Source organism: Haliaeetus leucocephalus, unplaced genomic scaffold (assembly GCF_000737465.1).
Source record: "Haliaeetus leucocephalus isolate CR32 unplaced genomic scaffold, Haliaeetus_leucocephalus-4.0 Scaffold206, whole genome shotgun sequence".
NCBI lineage: Eukaryota > Metazoa > Chordata > Aves > Accipitriformes > Accipitridae > Haliaeetus > Haliaeetus leucocephalus.
This window is the reverse complement of record NW_010972642.1, coordinates 11,670,993-11,695,549: the sequence shown is the minus strand read 5'-3', so window position 1 is coordinate 11,695,549 and position 24,557 is coordinate 11,670,993. Positions and strand designations below refer to the sequence as shown.

At 38.0% G+C, this 24,557-nt stretch overlaps 1 protein-coding gene across 1 annotated transcript in view; it reads right to left on the bottom strand.

Annotated features, from left to right (window-relative positions):
- MYBPC1 (myosin binding protein C, slow type) overlaps window positions 1-24,557 on the bottom strand; it is an 80,143-nt gene that overhangs the window by 34,452 nt on the left and 21,134 nt on the right. Inside the window, exons 3-10 of the mRNA XM_010566283.1 lie at window positions 22,030-22,071; window positions 11,516-11,620; window positions 9,922-10,070; window positions 9,444-9,561; window positions 8,180-8,231; window positions 6,527-6,583; window positions 2,810-2,976; window positions 421-553 (exon numbers count right to left, since the gene is read on the bottom strand). Coding sequence (XP_010564585.1) covers window positions 421-553; window positions 2,810-2,976; window positions 6,527-6,583; window positions 8,180-8,231; window positions 9,444-9,561; window positions 9,922-10,070; window positions 11,516-11,620; window positions 22,030-22,071 — 823 coding nt within the window. The remainder of the gene's footprint in view (window positions 1-420; window positions 554-2,809; window positions 2,977-6,526; window positions 6,584-8,179; window positions 8,232-9,443; window positions 9,562-9,921; window positions 10,071-11,515; window positions 11,621-22,029; window positions 22,072-24,557) is intronic.

Sequence of the window (24,557 nt, the reverse complement as noted above, 5' to 3'; positions counted from 1 at the left end):
TCCTCAGGTGGTTCATGAGCCAGGTGGGTAAGTATGTGATGTTAAACGTCTCTCCTCTTTGCACCCAATTACTGTAGATTCTGACCTCCTTCAGACATAGGACTGAGAACAAGTGATTTATTTACTCACAGTGCTTCCCAATTTTTTACTAACTACCAAGTAGGAAATGGGTCCATATTTGATTGACGATCTTTAATTCTTTTCTCTTGAGGCAAAGGAGCCAATCTGCATTAACATTTAACATACAGTGGACTTTTCTGGGTTATGAGCTATATAGCATTATTTGCATACTTTTCACATGTAATGAAAATCAGAAATAAAGTCGGTGCAACCTGAGCAGAGATAGATCTATGCAACACACTTGTCAGGGAAGTACATGGGTACCCATTTTTTTTGCTTACATACAATAAAACCACTTACTTTGCACTTGGTCGTATTTCTTGGCCATTTTTATACCACTTGAGTTCCACTGTTGGATCTGCTAGCTCCACCATGAACCTTACTTTACCTCCTTTGTCCACCTGATACGCAGGATCAAGACCTTTGGCAAAAGCTGTTGTGGAAGCCAAGTGTTATTATAAAAGAAGATCAGAAAACAAGAATATGAATGCTGAAATGACATTGCATAAACCTCGCCAAAGCTGTCAGAATACATGCACATGATGTTATGCATCAATCTATATTCTTAGGCTAGTCCACATGAATCAGTTTATTTTCTAGAAACATTAGAGTAAATGCAAACCTATGCAGATCTGATTATCCTGACCAAGTTCAAGCTAGTATCTCTTCATGACTTTGCAATGTGACTGTATTCTGAATAGGACTGGGTAGATGTAGCTTTTACAGCTTGCTGAGAAGTCAGAATAAAATGGTATACAGCTGGTGCCATGGAATCATTTACGATGGATCTGTTACAAGGGACTTCTCTATTAGCACTGCCACGCAGGTTAACAGGGAATTTTAAGCTGAAATTCCTACTGAGCTTCCCACTATCAGAATAAACACATTGGTTTATCTAAAAGCCAAATTAACTTTCCTGATTCTTTCTGTAGGTTGCAAGGTGTACGTTGCAGTTCCACTTGTGATAAATGTTACAGCTGCAAAACATTTGCAAAAATATTTGAAACCAGGCAAAAGTTGTCAGTCTGTGAATCCTAATGGGGCTTTTCAAAAAGGTTCTTTGAGATGTGCAAATGTAGGCCAAGTTGTTCTGGGCAAGGTAAGGCCAGATGCAACTCAAACATTTCAAAACACTTTAAGATCAACATTTAGATATTGCCAGCCACAAAAGTCAGACCCAGGGGAGCAGAGATCTGTATCTCAAAAATAAATAAATAAATGGTGCCTCAAACAAATTGCTCACGGCTAAGTAATCAATTTCTGCTAAGGTTTATATCATGCATATGTCTGCTTGCAGGAGACCGAATATATCAACACAACAGGAGTAGAGTTATTAAATCTGAAAAGGATTTTTTATCTATCTTGTTGCAGTGTAAAAGTTTCCAATTTATAATAAAGGTGGTGTGAGGGGAAGAACACCCTACTCTCATCCTGTCACTCCGATAGACGTTTTCCCCAATGTCTAGAGCCCCTCCTGTAGGGAAAACCCTGTCCACTGAAAAATCCTGATATGGCTGGAAGCTCCATCTTACTCAACAGCAAACTGGGGAGAGGGACCAGACAGACTGGTCCTAGAAGCTGAGAGATGCCCCTTTCCCAGTAAAACATTGAGGCACTCCCACGTGATGCACTGGGTAGGGAGCAGCTCTTCCTGCCAGCTGCACAATTCCTGCCCCAGCTTCCAGCCCTGCTTTGAACTCCTGGGGGAAAATGAGGAGTTTCCCTGGGCTTCAGCCCCTTGAGATCTCCACTGGTTACAGAAACTGCCCCAGTGGCTCAGCCAAAGCCCACCGACTCCATTTCTCCCTCCCTCAACTGTGGCCAGAATCAGATATACCAGCAAATGAAAAATATAAATAAAAATTAACGTGTAGGAACATAACACATGTTATGATGTGAGGTAATGGATGAGGAGAGAGGGTATATCAGGCAGCTGGATTACAGCTGGATTTGTGGAGGATTTCACCTACACAAAAGGGACTCCTCCAGGAAAGCAGTGGAGCAGCAGGTGTGTACATTGCATCCAGGTCTGAAATGCTCTCCAGGAACAAGCAAATGCCACAAGAGTATAATGGATAGTGTGTTGTATTTACATGTGTGTCTGTGTGTGTATACATATTATACGACATATATTTTATATATGCAAATATATACACATAAGATAAACACATATCTACATTTATGTATGTATTACACCACTCGTACTATTCAGTAGGGTAGATGGGGAAAGACAAGCCTGAACGTCCTCACCCAACCCAGGGTGGAGGAGTTTTAGTACAGGTGGGATTTCAGAGGCGTGTCAGATAAAGTGCAAAATGAAATTATGAAGAGCAAACAATGTGTTTGGAGTGACTCTATTTTAGAGCAGAAGATATTAATGATAACACAAGGTCTAATTTCCATACTGTTTGATCAGGTAACATCCTTCCACACAACTGGGGGACTTTGTTCCAGTTGCAACTACTGTTTGGCCAAGAGGGAGGGACGCTTTTGGTAAGCACTGAATAGGTTAGGGTGTTTACGCTAACCACAGCGGACCAAAGCCTCCTTCCAATTAACTCCTTGCAGTAACAAGCTTGAGTTGTAGCGTGCAAGTCCCCTTACATGGAAATAAAGCAAGTTTGGGGTTTTCAAGGCGGATGCTCATGTTTGAGCTGCTGAACATAAGAATATTCTGCCTTATCCATACCTGCACTCTTCTTCACTTCCCTGCGCATGCGCTTCAGACGCTTTAACATGCCTCTCAGATCAGTGATACCATACTGAAAAGCAATCTTCTCGTATTCACTGGGATTCGCGTTCTTCAGGAGCTCCCACACATCTACCTCAGGTTCTTCCTCTTGCTGTTTAATCTCCCTAACAGCAGCAAAATAAAATTATGGGAGAAGAGTTAGAGAGGCTTTATCACACCATAAAAAAGGTGAAGCTGAATCTATGGTGAGGTTAGAAAAGTTTTGATCAAAATTTGAAGGCAACCATCATATTCTTTTATGTCATTCAGTGCAGGTGGAATAGCTCAGAATGACATTCACACCTTACTTTACACTACTTCAGGCAGAATCTGGATATAAGTCTTAATATGGCCTTTTCTGATGTAATCAGTTACGAGAGTTTTTGTATCGCTTCATTATTTAAAAGAAAAAATACAATTTGAAAATGTAGTACTACAATAGCATATGGGCTAATCCCACTTAAATCAATTTTACGTGTTGTAACTTGAGTGGAATCAGTTACAATTTATGATGGCACCACTGAGATCTGAGACTAATCCATATATTTCATAATTATATAAAAATGCTTTCAAACCCTGAGTCGCTCTAACTGCTATTAGGGGTGACCAATGAAAGGACATTGAAATCCAAGGGAATCTGGGTCTGTTTATAGTTACACCAGTGCTTCTCAGAGTTACTTAAAGTTGGCATATGGATAGGAACTGGAGGTTTCCACACCAGCTTGGACTTGCAAGATGGATCTGTTGGCTTCCATGTTTATCTCAGTCTTAAGAGCAGGAAAGTGTTTTCAGAGGCCTGTGTGAATAGCATCACCTTTATACAGAAGTTTCAAATACTATCTGCAACTTCAGGCTAAGACAACCAATAAAGAGAAGTATAATTATTTTCACAATGGCAGCCATGAAATGGGAGAACAATGGAAGCATCCTAAACAAAATGATAATTTTTTATATTGACAGCTCAGCTCAAAAATGTGAACTGCTAGAACAATCCGGGAATTGGAGCAGAAATCTAGACATTTTTTCCTGTACATAAGGAGGATCAGACCAGGATCACTCTGATTTGATCTAGTTGGTCTAACAAAATCAGTACTTTTGAGAAGAGAGTGAGAAAATAAACATTTGAGAAATAAAAAAAGACTGAGCTTTGGGGTGAGACACTGTTAGAGCTGAGCTCTATCAAGTCTGATAGAGAATTTTCTTTAACATATGCAGAAATAGTACTGGGAGTCCCTGAGAATCTCTGCATGGTTGTTGGATGAGGAACTATGGAAAACTACTTTGCGGTTTAATCCATGAGGTTTATTAATTTTCATATGCCAGTGTTATTTCAAAAAGGAAAGAACTTCTCACCGAGGAATCTTTGCAATACTTACATTGTTATCTTAGAATTATTGTTAGACAATCTCGTCTATGAAATTCTATGTTTCATTCCTTTTACTTTTATCTGTGCTCATGCTTTGGGGAGGCTGACTATGTACAGCGAACACTGGCGTTTCAGTGAGATTCCTTCTGCATGGTGGCAAGTCGAGATCAGCTTGCAAATAAATGTAAAAGCTGACACACCCCATGGGGTGGCATTCTCCTCTCCCAGGGCTGGCCGCTTGCCATGCAACGCCTGTCCATGCCAAGGAGAGGTACGCTCCATGGGAATGGAGATAATGTACCCCATTAAATCAGGCAGTAGTTGAGAATGAGGATCGGTTAGAGTATCCTGATTTTCAACCAGCTTGAAATAATTCCAGACTCTTTTTCCCTCTTGCGTAACTGGAGAACAAATTTTGACACTTAGAGCAAACCAACTTTGTTCTGACACCACAACAGGTTCTGCTGTGGGTAGTGGGCAAACAATGCTTGGAATTTCCTGAGCAGACCGACGTCTCCGCAAAATCGCTTTCAGATCTTTTCCCCGAAAATGTGCATTTCGTTGAAAGATGTACTTTTAAAAAAAAGGACCTAAATGTTTGAGTGTTTTTGAGATCTTGTGCCCTTTGGAATTTCGTGCCATTACTGATCCATTGCATTGACGAAGCATAACCAGTCACAGAGTGGCTTACTGAGATAAGAACTGGTTTTTCTTCCTGCAAGACCAGCATGAAATTAGAAAATAGGCAGTATATAGATTCCATGCATTTAGGTTTTTTTTTAAAAACATGTTTCAAGTATTATGCACCACAGGTGAAAAGTTCTAGCTCTTTCCTTGGTTATATAACCATACAAAAGAAAAGGAATGCACCTGCAGCATTGCATCTTGAAAAAATTGTTACAAAAATGTGTATTTGTCTTCATAAAAATGGATACTAATATCCATACTGGGGCTTAATTAGCGATTATACTCAATTAAGCTCGGAACTGTGAGGTTGCATGTCAGTGCCTGAAGCAAGGAGGTGACGAACCTATTTGACCAATATCAAATAATAGTGTTTAAAAACTAAAAGTTTGCTTTGCCCATTAACCACATGATAGATATACTATGTTTATATGGCTATACAGTATTTATCTTACAAAACACGTGTGTTACTTGTTAGTGAAGTGATAATGACTCTTAAATCACATTTCTCTTTACACAAAACCAGCAAGACCTCTTACATGCAACTCTCATGTTGCTAATAAAACACCCCACAGGCAGTCATGAGAACAGTCCTGGTAAGTTGTATTAGTATGATAAAAAGTCAAACTGCAGATCCTAATTAGGGATGAGAAGATTAAAAAACCAAAGACCTGGTGGATTTGAATTGGTTCAGGTAATTCTTTCACCGCCTACTTTTATATTCAGCCTTTCCTGTTTGCTTTAGTTGCTTAAATACTATCCTCACCATCATAGCTCACGAGCCCATTGTGAACTTTTTATGTAATTAATACTGCATATTGGGTTTTCCTCTTTCAGAGTAAGTGGCAGATGAGATAAAGGATCTATTTCCTTTTCCAGTTCTCTGCAGTCAGTTGCCATTGATTTCCATGGCATATAGAATTTCTGTGATAAATTTAAAAAAATGACGAATTAACTATCTTGTCTTAACCTGTTAAAAGACTAAACTGGGTTTAAGATCTGAAATAGCTAGAGGCATAACTATCGTAACACCAGATTTTCAAGGCAAACCAGAGAAACACATGCCCAAGTTTTTCTCCATCACAGCATTTAAGTTGAATAAAACACCATTGAATATTTGTGTGCACATATCGAAGCAGAAAGTTACAAAGAATTAATACCAATGTCTATGGTTTGAAAGCATGCTATATGATTTTTCATATCAGGATGCTTATGAAATCAAATTAAGATGTACCCAAAGAGGTAAATTTAACCCTTGCAGTTTTTTATTCTTGCACCAGTCTCAATTTTCTGAACTGCTCATCCCCGGGTAGGAAATTGTCCCCCTCTACCCTTCATGCAAACACAAAAGAAATAGCAAGTAAACTAAATGTTATTGGCCAATTTAGGTTGTGGCTCACTTTTTTCCCAGTGCACTCAAATCTCAGGTTTCTTTTCTGCACAGTTAAAGGTACAATTAACTGAACACTTGCATATTATACTATGAGAATAATAGTTAGAAACATTGAAAAAAAAGAAAGGTCAGAAAATTCTTAAGAAGTTATTAATGCTACACCTGACTCTTTCTGTGTGAGAACCTAATGGTTTGCAATCCACACCTGCTCACTGCATCACTTGGTTCTCACCTACGTTTCAGGAGACCACTAAAGTCAAGTTCTCCTGCATCGTCTTGTCCATCACCGCTGTTATTAATAGAAAAAAATCAAATCTTTGTTTAATACAGGAAGACTTAGACAACACACATTGCAAACGCTCTACATGTCTCTCATACTCAACACTGTCCAGACACACAAATAATGGTATAAAATCAACACAAACTTGTATTCTTTTTCACATGAAATTATGTTTCCTTAGGCACTTGTGAAAAATAACACAAAGGTTTGTATTGCTTGTTATTATACTTTGGTGACAAATTTTTGTAACTGCATACATAAATTTGCCAAGATTTGTGTTAGATTTCAGTAACACAAATAAATGTGAGCTAGTCAACACAATGAGCTTTGTTTTTCATTTCCATAGTGTATGTGTATAAAAACAAAGGGCTTGTGCTGATCTTTTGCTGTGAATGTAAAACAAAGATTCGCATTGCTGGGTGGTGCTTTTAACAATGCATAGCTGTGTCAAATACTGATTGCAAAGCATTACACTTAACATTTAACCTTTCTCTAAATGAAGGGAGAAATCAGTTAAAAAAGAATAAACAGTACATTGTACATTTTTACAGCTAGAATCACAGTCTCGTGAAGGTGCATTTCTTTCTATAATGTGACCTTAAGCAGTAATACCTTATTATAAAGCACATACAGGCAAAAGAAATGCCCTTAGTAATTGTAAAGAGGGCAAAATCCTGCAAATGTTAAATCAAATGATGCCAATATTTCATCCCAGATTTTGCATGCAAGATATTACTTAGAAAATCAGACAATATTCAGATGTCCTCATCTGCTTGGGCAGAATAATTATTGCAGTTTTTTAAAAATGTGCTCAAGAAAGGAGTGCACCTTGAGTGTAATATCTTTTGTATTTACTCTTTAAATCAAATCCCGCTAAATAAAAGCAGTCACTTCTGAATCACAGCTTTGCTTGTATCTGTAAAATAACAAACAAATTCATTTTCTGTCTGTAAAACAATTTCATTCTGAATATTTCTGTCCTTTTAAGACAATTTTCTCCATAAAATGTAAAGATGACGCCTAAACTGGTTTGAATTGCTATTTTATCACAAAGGTAACAAAACTTAAGACACAATGCTTTATCTTATGCCCTCTGCAATATATTGTTTGTAGTTTTTCCGTAATGATGGCCTTATGACACACTTTTTTTCTGTAAGATAACATAAGGCAGGATCCCATCTTCTTGAAATCAGTGTGAATTTTCTCTCTGCTTTTAATCAGTACAGTATTGGGACCAGGAACTTTCATACTGTAGCTGACAACTTTCAGGAAACATGCGGTAGAATATTTTAGTGAATGAAAATATGCTTTTAAAAACTCTAAAGAAACGTATATTTAATTGCCTTAAATATTCCATTTTCCCTTAAAGCAATGACATTGTAATTTCACGGTAGAGTATTTAATATCATATGTACTCTGTGTTGTAACTATTTCATTCTATCCACTACCAACTACCCTAAACCCCACTTCTTTAATCTTTATTTACAAAAACATTTTTTTAAAGTACTTGATACAATTGTCTGCCAAGACTGATGCAAGTTCTGTGCATGCTACCAGCATCCATCCATTACTGAGGAGCTTCACAGGATCACTGTTTGAAGTTACCTTCTTTTGAAAGCAGATCTGATGTCAATGGATGGAGCAGCTTGGGAAGATTCTATGAAATAACAGTAATACAGGAATTAAAAATGTAATTTGAAATTAATGTAATTTACGTAATCAGTGTAATTTGGCATATGAAATTTGTTCAGTTTCCTGGTAAAAGTGACCACAGTTTGTGTGTCTCCTTTGGCATTAAGTTCTGGTAAATGCAAAGCTGCTCAGTGCTAAGCTAAGTTTAATTAATGCATTTCTCCAAAATATTTTCTGCAGTTCTGCACAGGAGATCTGTCTCTGTGCTGTTTCTCTCCAATCCGCTCCCTGCCTATACGCAGGCTCTGGCCTTTTTGTCTCCCCATTCCTTATGCTTTCTCTCCTGCTTGCATCTTGCACTTTCTCAGTATGCTCAGCATCAGTGGAAACAGACAGTCTTCTCTACAGCTACAGACTCACGTTGATTCTTGGTGCCAGGAGGAATTCCCCCTCGTGTGAATTACCTATTTGTGCCAGCCTGAATCAGATTAAAGGGTTCTGATCTGCAGCCAGCGAATGGGTGCAACCAGGCTGGCCCCCGCCTCGCTGACCTCTGAATACAGACACCTACCTGTGCCCCTCCGGCTGGCAGTCAGCCGAAAAATGTCCCCTTGACCGAGACCGGCTCCCCCTGACGGGTGAAGGAACAGCCCAGTCTAGGCTGTTAGGTAGGTGTACTTTATGAGGGTGAACAACTATTTTGTGCACTGGCTGCCGGTGCCTGGCATTTCGGAAGAGATTATAAGTATAACACAGAAGCAGACAAAGGCATGACTCCCCAGTGCTCTCCACATTGTGCTATGCTTTATTTTGATGAAGAGTGGAAGAAACAGCTTTCTGGAATATGACCATACCATGCCGGATCAGGGTGCAAAGCCCTGGCGAGCCATGACCACCCCATGTCCCTCTGCTCGGACGCTGCCAGAGGAAGCCTCACTCTCTGGATAACCCTAAGCCTAGCTCTCCATCCTGTGTGCCAGAGCCTGATTTTAATTCAATACCAGTTTTATCTGCCAGCTTTTCTAATTTTTGGATAAATATCTCGGCATGCAATCTATCCCAATGTTCATTTAAACAATAAATTACAGACACTTAAGAGAATGCTCTGAGCTCTATGCTAAAAATGTTCACTTTAAGCATTTCTTCATTTAAAGGTTCTGAACAAAATTAGGTGGCATTTCAAGTTAAAGAAAAAAGAAATCTTTATAAAGCTTTACAGACACAAGTGGAATCTTACCAGTGACTTCAAGGTCAAAAGAGCAACTATCAAACTTGTCCTTATAAGATACTTCACAGCGATAGTTCCCTGCATAGTTTTCCTTAGCTTGAATGATATGCATCTCAAATGTGTGGATCTAAAAATAAAACATAATTGTTCATTAATGTAGGGGGTACATTTGCACAAAGCAGAAGTTAAAAGATTAGTCTTTCAGGCCTAAACCAGGAGCAAGGAATAACTCAGATAAAGGGCTCTGGAAAGAAACTGGAACCCAGAAACGGCAACGGAAAACTTTGATTTCGCCACCACTACTTGTCCTGCGCTGGGAGAGCAGAAAAGGCTGCTTCTGTGCAGGGTCAGAGATCATCACTGAAATCTGCATGGGGAAGCCTGGGTTAGAATCCACTGCTCTTGAATTTCTACCTGTTGTCTTAAACTGATCTTTAAGCTCTCTTTGAAGCTTTGCCACCGTTAAGAAGGAAAAGCAAAGACGCACCTTAGTGTGACGCTCAAAGGACTCTTTCAGCTGCAGGTGCTTCCCCGCTTTACTGGCCAGGTCCATCCATTTTCCTTTAAACCACTTAACATTTGGCTTTCGGAGAAGATCTTTGGCTTCTACTTTGGCTATAAATGTAATATTCCCACCTTTTAAAAAGAGAAAAGAATAATGCAGGCATTAAGGAACATGTGGTTAGTCAGTCACGTCTGTACAAGTTTCTTTTATTACTGCTCCTTCCAGTCTCCATGTGCTAGCTCTACCACAACAGTAAGAATCAGATGGAGTCACACAGGCTATGAAAGTACTGCAGTGTTACAGAGATTAATGATTCTGGGCCTGGAAGCCTTCTGCCCATGTCAGTGTGGAGCTTGAGACACTGAGAAGCAGGATAAATTAGTTGAGGCAAAGCTCCGTGTTGTCATGGGCAAATTGTTCCCAATATTTGAATTTCCTTGCTTAAAACAAGCACGGGTGTTCCTAGGCTACCAGGCAGTTGTAACACAAATAAACTCCAGTCCAGAAAAGAAAGCCTGGAGCTCTTTGTGCATTTCTATCCTGAATTCTTTAAGCTGAGAAGGGAGGGGAAAGAGTACTCTCTAAACAGTAATTTGGGAATAGTAAAAGTTAGCCCAATTTTCAGAACACCACTGCCCAGCCCCTGCTGAGTTTCCATCCTAACATTCCCGGGCTCTAGAGGAGAATACAACTAACTCCTTATATTTATTTTCCAAATAATTCCTCCCCAAATGCTCTTTTTCTACTCAGAAACAGAAAAATAATAGGCATGCATAGAGCCAAAACCCCTATCTGACCAGGTCTTAGTGTACCCAAGTACATAACAGATATATTAAGTAGCCTGTCCTGAACTTCTCACCATTGCTGCCACCCTCCTTTGGGTGCAACCTTACCGGGATAGTTTGGCTCAGGAGTGCAGGTGGGAAGTGAAATTCCTGACCATCCCCATTTACTGTGCTCTGGTTCACAACACAGAAAGTCCTCACAGTGCTTGAACTGGATTCCTCCGGGGTGAAATTAAAACCAAAGATGTGCTCTGAGAGTTTGCCACCTGTGCTCCAACTGCTAACAGGTATATAGACCACTGGACTAAAGCAGACCTAGTCCAAAGCAAGTCCCCCAGAATGGTTACGGTGGGGGTGACCCTACCAGCTTCCCTGCAGAGCTGCTCCTATTAGTCTACTTGCTAATTTACACACAACTGTAGGGTACAAAAGTTGACCCGGCAATCTCTCAGGTACGCTGCAGGCCTTTGGGTAGACCTTCCTGACATATCAATAACAGCACGGCCAACAGCATCACAGCAACCAGGTCTCTTCTCCAGAAACTATACCTCTTACCCACTGTGCTCAGTAAACTATCAGATTTTGAGCTTGTCTTGAATTAAACAGTTGGGGTTTGCTCCTCTTCGTACAGTCCTTCTTGCCTTCAAAGAGTGGAGTTCACATCCAACTAAAATCCGTGGAAGTACTTGCAGCTGAGAGCAGAAGCCGCGTGTCGCAGGAACTGCACGTCCGTTCTGCCTCAGTCTTTGTGTCTCTGGGAGTCGCTTTTGATTTTGTTTCTAAGCACTTACCAACGCTCACTGAACCGCTCTGAGGTTTTTCGATGAATAAAGTGGATTTTTGGGAGTCATCGCGTTTTTCCGTCTCTTCTGGAGCTCCTTCTCCAATAGACCATACTGAGATGCAGAGAGAAAGGGAAATGTCAATCATCTGAGTGGGTTTTACTCCCTCCAAAATACACTTACCTGAACTTACTAAACTCTCTAACCCTATTACCTCTCTCTTCAGATGTCCTGAAAGATATGTAAGTTTTTGTTCACACTGACATCCATTGCTTGGCTGTCACATTGTGTACAGTTCCTGCAAGAACGCTACCTCTGGTGACAGAAAATGAAACTATCAGGGAGGAAGAGAGGGGAACCTGATCAGCCAAGACGGGTACTGAGCAACTCAAATGGCATCAGCATTCAACCATGAGTGCTTTACAGGGCAATGCACAAAGGTCAGCTCTTTGTTTTTCAGAAGAGATGGAGGTTCTGAAAACACAAACAGCTATAAGCACAAACAAAACACGTATGATGCATAGTTTCAGTGGGTCTCTCTCAAGCCCAAACTCAGTCAATTGTACAAGCTAGCTTTTCCTCCTTGTCCACAAAATAGGGCAGGGATGAAGCTTACTTTTGAACTTTGATCTCTTCTACCATGATAGAAGCAGAGAGTTTGGGGATCAGTCAGTACCATGTCCTGACATGGGCTTTGGCTGATATTTTACAGAAAAATAGTTTGTCAGATGGAAATGATTGTGTCATATGTTCAGACACAGTGCCTTCTCTTCTGGCAATTGGGATTTTGGAACCGAAAAGGAGCAGCGGTACTGAGAGAAGCAGCAAGTGAGCGGTCTCCCCAGGGCAGAGAACTGTACCAGCACAGCTGTGCGTTTCTGGCCTTTCTGCTCATCCAAACAGCCCTGGCTTTGTGCTACACATTTACATCTCAGGCAAATACACGCAAAACCATGGCCAAAGCTGACTCCTAACAGAAAAGGCAGAGAGAACAAGGCAGTGAACATCTGTCCGTTACTTGCTCCCTTTCTGCAGAGAGGCAAAACATGTGTCTCATATTCCAAGTGAGAACTTGTGGAGCCCAAATGCCACGTCTCCTTTTTTTGAGGAGTTATCGCTAGTGCACAGGGGAAACGGAGTAAAGCCAGTGCTGCTGTGGTAGTACTGAAGAGCAGAGCAAATGTGGAAATGTACAGCCATAATTAACAAAGCCATCTGTCTCTCAAATCAGAGCTACAGCTCCCTTGTTCCCCTTGAACTTTTCATTGTTTCAGAAGCAAAGGTAGCTTTTTATAGTTTATCCAATACTCTTTTGGTTTTGGTTTCATAACTAGCATAAATGAGGAACCAGTCACACAACTCTTGTCACTTAGTCAAACCCTGGTCTTGAAATTAAAAGTTCCTTTCCCTGCTCAGTATTTTCTGTAGAAACTCATTTGCCACAAGTCAGAATTGTCTTCCTACTATGTAGAGATTACTGCTACGGTAACCTTTTTAACTCATGAAAATTTCCATCACTCAGGAATGCACCACAACTCATGAAAACCATGGGAAAATGCAACCAAACTGTTTTCATTATCCTAAAGCCTAATAGGAATTTTAAAAAGGTATAGAAATGCTAGGTAGCTTTGCTATAAAATCTTTGCCTTTCAGTCTTTCAGTGAATTATGGGTGGTGTGCCTAACACCTCTGTATATGTCTGCTTGTACAATATTTCTTACATGTATATACACACATGTATATACACATATATGACAACATTTACATAGACATACATGAACACAAATATATATAGATACACATCTATATATACTGTCTCTATAATCTAGATGTTTAGATTATGCCAGTATAATGTGCTAGTATATGGAAACAATGTAAGAACAAGTGATGGTTACTGGTGTGAACAGAATGATGTGACAGTGCTCGGTACGGGACCTGGTCACGTGCAGTAACAAACCTAACACGCCACGGGGTGAAATGGAAAAAGGATATTAATAAATGGAAGAAGCTTACATAGAGTCATTAATTCGGTACCACATAAAATAACACCTAAATATTATCGTCACCTTTAGATATTAATGTTTTCCTATTTATTAAACAAACTGAACAAAACGTGGGCTGGATGTTGGCTCAGGGGGCTGGCATAGGCAGCTATGCCAGGTCAATAACCATGGTTGAAGTACCTGCTGCTCATTTTGTTCCAGAGGCTGCAAATCCTGAAACCACAAAAGTGGGTGTAGTATGCGTTACCTGCCAGGGTAGGAAGAAAGAGGTTATGACTTTGCTAAGTTTTCCCCACCGTCCTTTGAGCTGTGAGAAGAAGCCATTCTCCTACAATCTCCTGGGGCTTGTGCGTGGCATTCAGGTAAGCCACTGTCACCCTGTAGGCTGAGGAGGAAGGGAATAGCTGCGTATCTATCTATATAGAAATGGATATAGATAGATAGGTATGTATGTATGTGTAAAATACTGGTACATGTCCTGTCTTGTGCAGCAGAGCCTTCTCTCACTCCTGGTTCAGCTGCTAGAAGCCTATTTGCTCCGATACTTAAATGTATTTCAACAGTTACAGTTTGATACTGTATGAACAATGAAAATAAAATTAAATATTATATCTAAGAAATCAAGTATCAATAATAACTGTATTATGTAAATTTTGGAGTGTTTCATCATGTTTTTCAGGAGGTCTCACCTGAATCTTTTCTTTCCGCTGGCTTAGACATCCCATCTGAAAGGGAAGAGCAATTTAGATGACACCAGCTCAGAGATCACAGCTTCACTGACCTCAGATCATTGGGATTTTAAGAACACTGATTCTTCATGCAAGCAGATTAGACTAGATATTTAGGACCATACCCATGAGGACCTACTGGAATACCAGAAAAAGGAAGTGAACAGCTGAGAAAAAAAACCTCAGAAATCTTTCCCCCTCTTCTCTAGAAAATCTAAATTAGTTTAGTTTAATTCCCATTCAAGATTTCCCTTTTTTGTAGTTCATATTTAGAAGGGTTCCATGAAGCTGATGTTTTCTTCATGATTTGTGTAGTTCCAGATAACAGATTAATCTATGTTGTTCAATATTTGTCTGAGGGGACAGTACTTTGAATTATTAAATAGTCTGTTTATTTATCTAGGTTGAGCAGAAAAATGATAAATAGTTAAAGTTAAATTTTAGGGCTTATGTGATTCACAATGTCATTTATATATTTAGCTTTTACCAATGAGATCCTGTAGTACTGTAAATAAATATACTGCTACTGACTTTACAGATAGCATTCAGCCCAAAGTTAATAATGCAAATTCTTTTGGAAGAAATCAAGACAATGCAATCATTTAGGACAATGAAGATAATCAGGAGCATGTTTTTCATTCGACACACTGCAAAGCATTTTCTTGTGTTCAATATATCTGTTTCATTCACAGTTGAGTTTTAAAAAACATATTAAGCAAGCAATGGAGAAATTTTGCCCATGTCTCATCTATCATGATGGACCCCAGCGCTGTTGCTTTTCTTTTACTGCCAACAACCAAAAGCATTTTATCTGCCAGCTTGGCAGCAGTGGCTTGGAGCAGTACATTCAAACTACCTCGTAGGTCATATGGCCTAAGGTGATGTGGTAGACAATTATGTGGATAAACCTGTTTTGAAGTCATAAGGTGTCTGTTTCATTTGTAATTCTGGAATTTGCTCTCAAGACTAACCTTAAAAATGCACCCTATGTTTGTTGACAGGAAAAAATAAGGGGAGTTGCTTTCAGAGCTGCTAATTGATATTTTACCTTCCAACGCCAGAAATTCTATCAAAGACCTCAAGACAGGACTGGAAAGGAACTTATCTGGTATGAAGGTCTCGTACTTCTGAACAGAGATTAATTTAATGTAGGGCACTTCCAAAAACCTTTTCTCTAATTAGTAAGTTTTGAGTTCAGTCCAATGGTTTGGACTCTTTCTTCATTAATAGTCAAAAGAAAAATACATACATACATACACACACAAAGTACTATCACAGTCCTAACCTGCTGGTGGAGTACTAACTGAAGTGTCATCTTCATCTGTGAAAAGAAATACAAATAAAAAAGTACATAAACTGAAAGCACAGACGATCATCTGCTTTAAAACAACTATGTGAAAATGTAAAACCTGCAAAAGAGAGGGAAAGAAATCATAATAGTCAGGAGCATTCACAATGGAAGCTTCAAACTGATGAAGAAAGCTTTGCGTAATTCAGTAGCTGAAATGGTAAACCTTAATCTTTCAAGCAAGTAAAAGAAAAATGAGATGTGGACTGTGATCTATTATTAAATCATGAGTTTATATGAAAGCTGCTGAGTGGTTCTGTTTGTTAGAGATGTAATCCACAGTAAATACAAAAAAGACACAATGAAATCAAGGTCAATCACATATCTGACCTGAGGAAGATGCCATTTCTCTGATGTCCATGTCTGCAATTAAAATGTGCACCATATACGGATTGAGCATCGTTAAATCAAGATATGCAACACTTAAAAATAGTCCCCTGTATTTATACTTTGTAATTTCTGTATCAGAATGTTAATTTAAAATGTAGGGTATAAACAACTATTTTTTTTCCCCATATTACAGGAGAATAATTTAAAATAAGGACAGAACTATTATCATCACACTGGATTTTCCTTTTAATCACACTAAAAGTTGACCATCATCAGGTATTAGGTCACTACAAGAGATTGTTACCCAGTTTTTTTAAAATGTTTAATCTCATAGAGTACATTGAGGTATATATTTAAATAAATCAAAAGCCTGGAAAAACATGAAACTTATATTAAAGCTGAAATACTGTAATCATGATTATTAGAAAACCAGAATAAGGTAAAGACTATCTTTACAAGAGTCTCCTACATCTCTTCGAAATTTAGATGTTCACTAGAAACCTCAGAGATATCACTTTCTGGTAAAAATATACAAAAAAGTCTTAGTGTCTTAAAGCCTAATGGTAAAAAAAAATAAATTAAAATTACCAATGTATCATTTGAAAGGCTAGAATAAACTAGATGTATTGAGGATTTAATACATATGTAATGTAAAGATAACATGTCTTTCATATGGTATCAGGAAATCTAGAGAACATTTCAAAGTGGAAGAAAAGACAGTTGAACAATTAGCCCACATTTTTAAAGAGGTTTTTTTCTTTTTTTTTTTTTAGATTTTAAATTTGGGTTTCCAGAATAAAATTTTAATTCTGCGGTTACCATTTGATTTTGACCTTAAAGTTATAATTTGTCTGTATTTTCTCAAGGACAAATGTGATAACTATGACAAAACCAAGTATAAAATATAGTTGCATTTTTGTAAATACTGGTCATACTAATTTTTTGTGCTTGCTTAACCACTGAAGGCTAATTGAAAGTCCGTTAATAGAATATAACTACTTAGCCATAACATTTTACTCATTCCTTTTTAATGATTCATCAAACTTCTTTTTAAAAATCCCTTGGGAGGAGGATGTCAGTTGTAAGAAGGAAGCCTACACATGAAGGATTAATGTGTTATCTTACGAAAATGTTTTCTTATTCATAGAAAAAAAAAAATTCTTTAGTGGAAGAGTTCTCACCACCTGCATCATCCAATGGCATAAGCAGATGTTGAAGATGTTGATTTTCAGTGAAAGCCCAGTAATGATGAAGTCATGTCAGATGTTTTAACATATTGTGCTAGCAACTAAATGAATGCAAGGCTAAGTAATTCCACTGCAAATCTTCCTCCATATTTCATGAAAGTATAAAGTGTACTTTCAGCTCTTTTTGTCAATAATGCCACGATTGTGGTTAATGATGGCTTGAAGAGGTACAGAATACGCTCTCTGGCCAGAAAAAAGTAATTAAGCTCAATCAGCACAAAATATTTGATGGGATGCACCCTACATGATGATGTATGATAATCACATCATTAAAGGACTACTCTATTTGACTTCTATTTTCTTTAAACATTTGAAAAACTAAACCAACAAGTTGTTATTAGTTTTGTGGAGGGATTGCTGGGGTTTCTCCAGGGTAATCTATCATTTTTCAAACAAAATGTTAACATCAAACACAAGCAAATCAAAACAAAACAAACATTTCAGAAGTATCAAAATGAAAGCACAATTGAATAGGCTGTAAATGGAAAGAGTATGAAAACAATACATGCCAGTAGGATTGTTCTGACAAGTGGGTAATTATCAATCCATAACTCCTTATATCTCAGGCTTCTAGGATGAAGTGAAATGACTGTTGAATAAACATGAAAAATGGTTCAACAGCTATAAGCAATTTGTTTTCTGTGATGAACAATTGTTTATGTTGGCAATAAATTCTATTTAGAGATAACAAATATCGCAAAAATACCAGACCTGGCGGTAGAACTATGATCATTAGTTCACTATCCTTATCTTCTGCAAGTAAACTTTTAATGGAATATATTTAGCAATCTGTTGCATAAGAGCTAGGTATGAAGAAGTCACTTCATTCATTTAACAGTAGGTCAGTAGGATGTATTACTCTATAGATATTTTGTTCTTTGGCTTCTGTTCATCTATGGAACATTTTCATTAACAAATAGGATATTTACATTTATTTCCTTGTATCTAAACAATCACATTAACTGAGGACCAGGCCTCTTGGAGTTCCATCAGGAGTAGAGTCTTGTAAGAGGAAAGAACAATCCATATCTCAGAAGCAGGTAATGTAAAATTTTTTATACTCACAGTTACTGTAACTTCAATATTAAAATTTCTGATTGCTGACCCAGCAAGAGTCTAGAAAGCTCTGTCATAATGTAAGTGATAACTACTGATTTATACATGAACTGCTGATATCAAGACTTTTAGACCTTCTACTTTCCCTTGATTTGAAATCTACCACACAAAAGTGGAAGCTGCTATTCTACCATCAGTCGCATTGTTGATAAACTTAATGTTTTGCAGAAGTGGCAAAATCATATTAAGCTGTTATTTTACTTTTCTATTTTTCAGCTGTTGAAAAGAAGACTTGAAAGCTACGTGTCAACGTCAAAAGCCTGGCACAGAACCGAACAGGGGAATTTTGGAATTGACTCCACCGGAGAACATCTTAAACTTGATTTAATCAGCTAACAGAGCCGGTAAAGTAATTAGTCTTTCTTTGTTGTTATTCCCTCCTCTTGCTCACTGACGCCCACGGGAGCCGGCATGAGAGATCTGGCAGGCGTACGTAGGCAGCGTGGGGAACGGGGGAGCGATGCTGGTTTGCAGGGGAATTCAGAGAACCTTAACATTTACCTGTGCTGCTGCACACCGGAGCAAGTGTTGGGGGCTAAGGCAGGAGACAGACCAACACCACAAAGAGTCAACCTTTGTCTTCATGGTACATAAATACGGAGTAACTCAACCAACTGGCTGAATCATTTTGGTTTATGCTGAAATTACTGAGCGCAGTTTAACCTATCTGAGACTGAGTTTAAAATTGAGTTGCCTTCAATTACCCATCTGATTTTCAAAGAGTATTCAGCAGTCCCATCGAGGGGACTTGGCAATTTGCAAATGCTAAATGAAGTACATACATACAGTAATGGAAGTTTTAGTAGAGAGATGAATGGATAAGTGAAACCTGGAAAAATACAAGAATGAACCATATGAACGTTTTAGTAGATGGTTGGATGGAACCTAGAGAAAAAGGTATCAGTAAAACATGCAGAAAGTTTAGTAGCTCTCTGAATGGCTGGATTTGACCTAAAAAAGGAATGAGCAAATTGATATTAAAATTCAATTATTATTCCAGCAAGTGGGAACACAATTATAACAATATTCAATCTGTAAGATAATGCTAAAATTAAAAACGAAGTCAGAAGAATTTAAATTGAATGAGTATGGGATAACATAGTAAATTTGGTGAGATTTCTGCTGAGTCACTTTTTTCTCTGAAAATAAAATGGATGATCATATATATCCTGAATTTTTTACAACATTATTTCGATATTTTTGAAACTCAAAATGCTATAAAAGATTATTCTGTGCAAGAAAATTTTATTTTTACTGCTCTGAGCTACTAATTTACAGCAAAATAACCACAGATAACAAAGAATTTATCACACTGTCTGCCATTTCTTAACTTTACAGTGAACATAAAGGAACATAAATATGTAATTTCACACAGACAGTAACTACTAAAAAGAAATAGAACAGTAAAACAGACACACAGATAGGTACACTTTATCTTCCTAACTTCTGCTGTTAACTTTGTCTTAGAAATGACGTGAAAATTATGGACTACGTGGTTTATGTGGCCTACCAAGCTTTCTTTCCTAGATGCCAGGTTGCAGCACAGCCTGACTGCTGCAGAGAGGGGCTGTCCCAGGTTCCTGCGGTGTGCTGTTCCTTAGAAATTATCAGCAAAGAGGTCACAACTGCTAACACACAGGTATCGTAAAATTGCAGTGGAATTCAGATACAAAATCTTTCCCACCTCATTCCCATTCAGGGAACCGCCCAAATCCGTTACTTTGGAAGCTACAGAAACATTTTTATAAATAGCTTCTACAAAAGCTAACTTCTAGCTGGTTCTGTCCCTGTTTCCTTGTTGAACAACTCATTTGGTAGTGTACATGATTTTGGACAGATTGGAAAAATGGAACCTTTTTCCATTCTGTGAATTATGCTCACCATTACAAAGATTTTCTTCTGGCAGACAAACATGAAAGAATCACTCTAAGAAAATACACTTTCTCTTACTTGGTTATGCTCTGCAACAAAACAGGAGCTGATAGGAACAATTGCACTATACCTAATTAAAAAAAAAATTACTACTGAGTGTCTGGTAATGGCATCTACATTGCTTTGCAGAGCTGGCAGTTTCACTGGAGCATGGCAGAAGGTCGTTCTTTCTACATACTGGTATTCAGACTTTCACTGGAATTCTTATTGAGGTAGCTGCTGCCACCATGGACTGAAACTGGAAACACTTCCCATACTAGGATCTCAAGCAATTTTTTTGGTAGCAAAATCATCCTAGATGGGGTAAGCACCAAGAAAGTTTTTTTCCCCTTAGGAAATACCTGTGTTCTTCACGAAATTCAAAACAGAAACATAGTAATGTATAAAAAGATAATAGAAGTATTTGATAAGATACCTACCATGTTTTCTTTTTTATTCAGTAAAATGTAGACTTGTAAGCAGTGGGGAAAACACCATTCATGTTCAGTTCGGGAACAAACATTTCTCTCATATCAAAATTAAAGCAAGCAGAACTAACTGCTGCAATAGCTTGAGGTAAGACCTTCATCTTTTTTCCTATCATTAGGCATGCAAATTATTCTTGAATTGTGTTTCCACTACCAAGATGACAGATTTGATTACTCACACGAAATTTTGTATGTCAAAATAATTGCTCAATGCAAAGATAGCTGGCAAAACAACATGCACTGAATCCTGGTTCAGCATTTTTATTTTCAAAAGGGTGCTTGAGTCACACACTCTCAGTGTTTATATTTTGACTTTGCTGAGAAAAATAGCCATGCATGCTTTTGCCAAATAAATCTGCAAGTATCAAGTATGCATCCAGTCTGTCTAAAAGGCAAGATTTTGTCTGGAAGAGACCAAAAGCTGGAATACATTTTCAACCAAGCCATTTCTTGATTTGCCATGAAAAAGCATAACCATGCCAAATGAAAAGCAAGCATTGCATCAGTTATACGTATATTTTTGCCTGGTTTAGCCTTTTATCTGAATGAAGAAAAAAAAAAATTATTCATTTCAAAATTAGCTGATGAGCTGTTTGAATTCTACTTTGGCAGGGAGTACAAAAAGGAGTGGAATTTGGCCCAGTTGCCTCAAAATGTATCTTTGTAACCGGAGGAGTTGCCAACAGAGCTGGAGCCTAATCTCAGCACCACAAAAATGTATATTAAAAATGGAGCTGATTTTTACATGCATTGCTAGTGGAACAGTTATGTGTTTGTTCACAGCAGTCCTCAAAGACATTTTTCAGAACTTCTAATGAGCTCCGCTGCTGGGCTCCCAATGAGGACAGAAAGATGAATGTGTGATTTCTTTTTTCAGATGAAAAAATCTATTGCACTTTGCTGAAAGGTAAAACATGCAATATCAAGTTTCTGTGGTAGAATAGAAACAGCTTAGAATGACAGTAGGAGATTGTCTGCTTTATTTAAAAGCTACCAATGTGCATAGTATCTGAGTTTTAGCAAGCTTGGTCAGTGTCAGCATCCAGGTTCACTTAAACATGGCTTTCTGCTCATGCAAATCACTTGAAATTTGACCTATTAATTACACAGTCTATATAAATACAGTTGCTAAAGTGTCAGTCTTGTTTGCAGAATTTTTGAAGATACTCATAAGTATCATAATTTCCTTGTGCTGAATAAATCATGCAGAAAAAGGGTCCAGGAAGCTTCACATCACACTTCTGAAATTTGGCACCAAAATTGTGAATTAAAGCTCAAGCAATCCAGCATCAGAACAGCATTTAGGAATGTTGTCTTTACTGCCCATTTTTTAAATAAGATTTTGGACTCACCTTTACCCTTTCCAGTTTCACCCTCCTGCGGTGTTTTTTGTTCTGTGTAGGAAGTACAAGCATATTTTTGAGAGGATCTTAAAGTAAAAAGAAAAACTTACACAGCATTAAAAAATACAGCAGTATTCTAGGTTCTGCTAATATTGAAAAACCAAAATTAAAGATTTATTGATATACATTTATATGTAATATACAGCTGTAATCCCATAAAGCATTTTACAACTCTGTGCATATCAATGCATTTTCTATTTTTTGAATGAGTCTCATAAGATTGATGTTCCTATATGCAGTGGAAGAAAAATACTGGGATTTTGAGAAGTAGCAGTTGTTAGTCTTTTGTTCTTGGGCTTATTTACAAAAGCCTTTGAGATTAGTTACATATCATTGTTAATTTGAATGGAATTTGATCAGACATGAGATACTGCCAAATATTAATGGTATGCAGAGCTCCATCACCCTAATCGGTTTATCCTTAAGACAAAGTAGACAACAGAGAGAGTGTATTGAGGGTGTTCTTAATTCTTTATCATCATCTTCGTCATTATCATCATAATGTTTCCCAGGCTATTTGGTTTTAGTTTTCTTGATCAGAAGAGTTCCCAGCTTGTCGTCTACTCCAAGCAAGTGAATGTGAATTATCTTTGACCTCATATGTATGAGAAAACTTGGACTGTATTTTCAACAAAATAAAAATTTCTACGCTTTCTCTATTTCAGGATTTGATAGGATTCCTATTCTCTTTGATTTCCTATCTCATTCAATTTGCATGCAAGGCCATTTAGAGACTTGTCAAGTCATATGAATTGTGCTGTCTTCAAGGTCAAAACACTCGATATTCTACTGCCTATGAACAATGACTTTCTGTGGCAAACTTACCTGTCACCTGCCTGATAGAATATGGGTTTGGATCAAGGTCAATGGACTAACATTGTCAAGATGGAGCTAAGATAACTTTTGTGCCCTGGAGGAAACATCTGCAAGAGCCAGCTGATATTATGATTATCCTGATTTCTTGTTCACATGTGCATAGCCACGGTAACTACAAAAGTAAAACTTGAAATGTGGAAGACAAGTCCATATTCTGGAAGCGTGACAGACTCCCGGATGCTTCTGTCTGGATTCCCTAAATTTCCAAGCTCCAGTTGTCGGGTGGTCCATCTTGGCCAGATGGTTAAACCTGTTCCTTTTTAATGGGAATTTTGCTACAGTAACACTTTCCTTTCCCCCTAGGAACTGGAATTAGGAGAATTCCTGTTCTTGGCAGGTGGTAACATACCTAAATTCCATTTGAAAACCTCATCAGGGCTTGGTATACCAACCTGGTGGCTTGACATTGACATTGAGATCTAGAAGGAGCTTTTACAATGGCTTCCCAAAAATTTCCTGGTGTAGTTCAAGATGCTGATTACATCCAATAAAATATTTATATGTTATAGCATTTGGATTCTTGAACAACCAACCTCCCTCTTTGTGTGATAGCACTTGGTAATGCAAGATGACAGCGTCCTGACTCAGGCAGAAGGAAGCTAGGACAAGCGACCGGCACTTCCAGCTTAGAAATATCCCAGTTTGGTCTGTGCCTACTGACACCCTACTTGTTTTGCAGAGGAAGTACAGGTATGAGGAAAAGGAAGGGGGTTATAGGAGTGATTTTGCATTTAATCCTGTGTATTTAAATAGAAATGAAGAAAATGTTATTTATTTGAAAATGTTAATAGATGTTCTTAATATAATGCTTCAAAGATGCTATTCCTTTCTGTCTACAAAAAGTAGCTTCTTGTTTCAGTTCTACTTAAACATTAACACTGATGGAGAACATGAATTCAAGTACAAAGTATATCAGATAAGAACCTCAGTGTGAATATTTTGAAAATAATTACTTGAATATCAACTGTACAGATTTTATGGTTGAGTAAAATACAATCATCATGAATGAAATATCAATTAATTTTCCTTACAAATATATGCAATATGAAAGAGTTCATCCTAACATAAAAATAATACATGGGTTATTTAAACATTAAACCCCTTGTGGCAAATGATACCACTACCTTCAGACTTTGTCATTTTTTAATGAAAGTGTATCATTTAAACAAAAATGTCTTGAATCGGCCTTGTAAAATGTCAGTTTGCAAGACTGTAAGTAAATGCAGGTTTAACACCTGGGGAGTGTTTATTCTGTTTGGTATTGTTGTTCAGGTAGATATACAGAGAATAAAACTCATGAAGTGGTTAAATTAGACATGCATAATGTATATATGTATTAACCAGCATCAGAGAATATAACTCAAGTTAATCAGTGCAAATCAAACCCACAAGGCAAAGGCTTGCCCACCTTTCCAGCTCCTGCTAAAGAAAACGTAGCAGCTTTGCACAGAGCTTCAGCTTTACCTGAAGCCCTAGTCCTTATGACTGAGTTTCCCCTCACCTAACTTTGGCTTCTTGGAAGTTATTCACCCACTCCAATCTAGACAACCAGCCTCCTCAGGGCAATTGCCTATACACAGACATCCAGTGACATTTTAGAT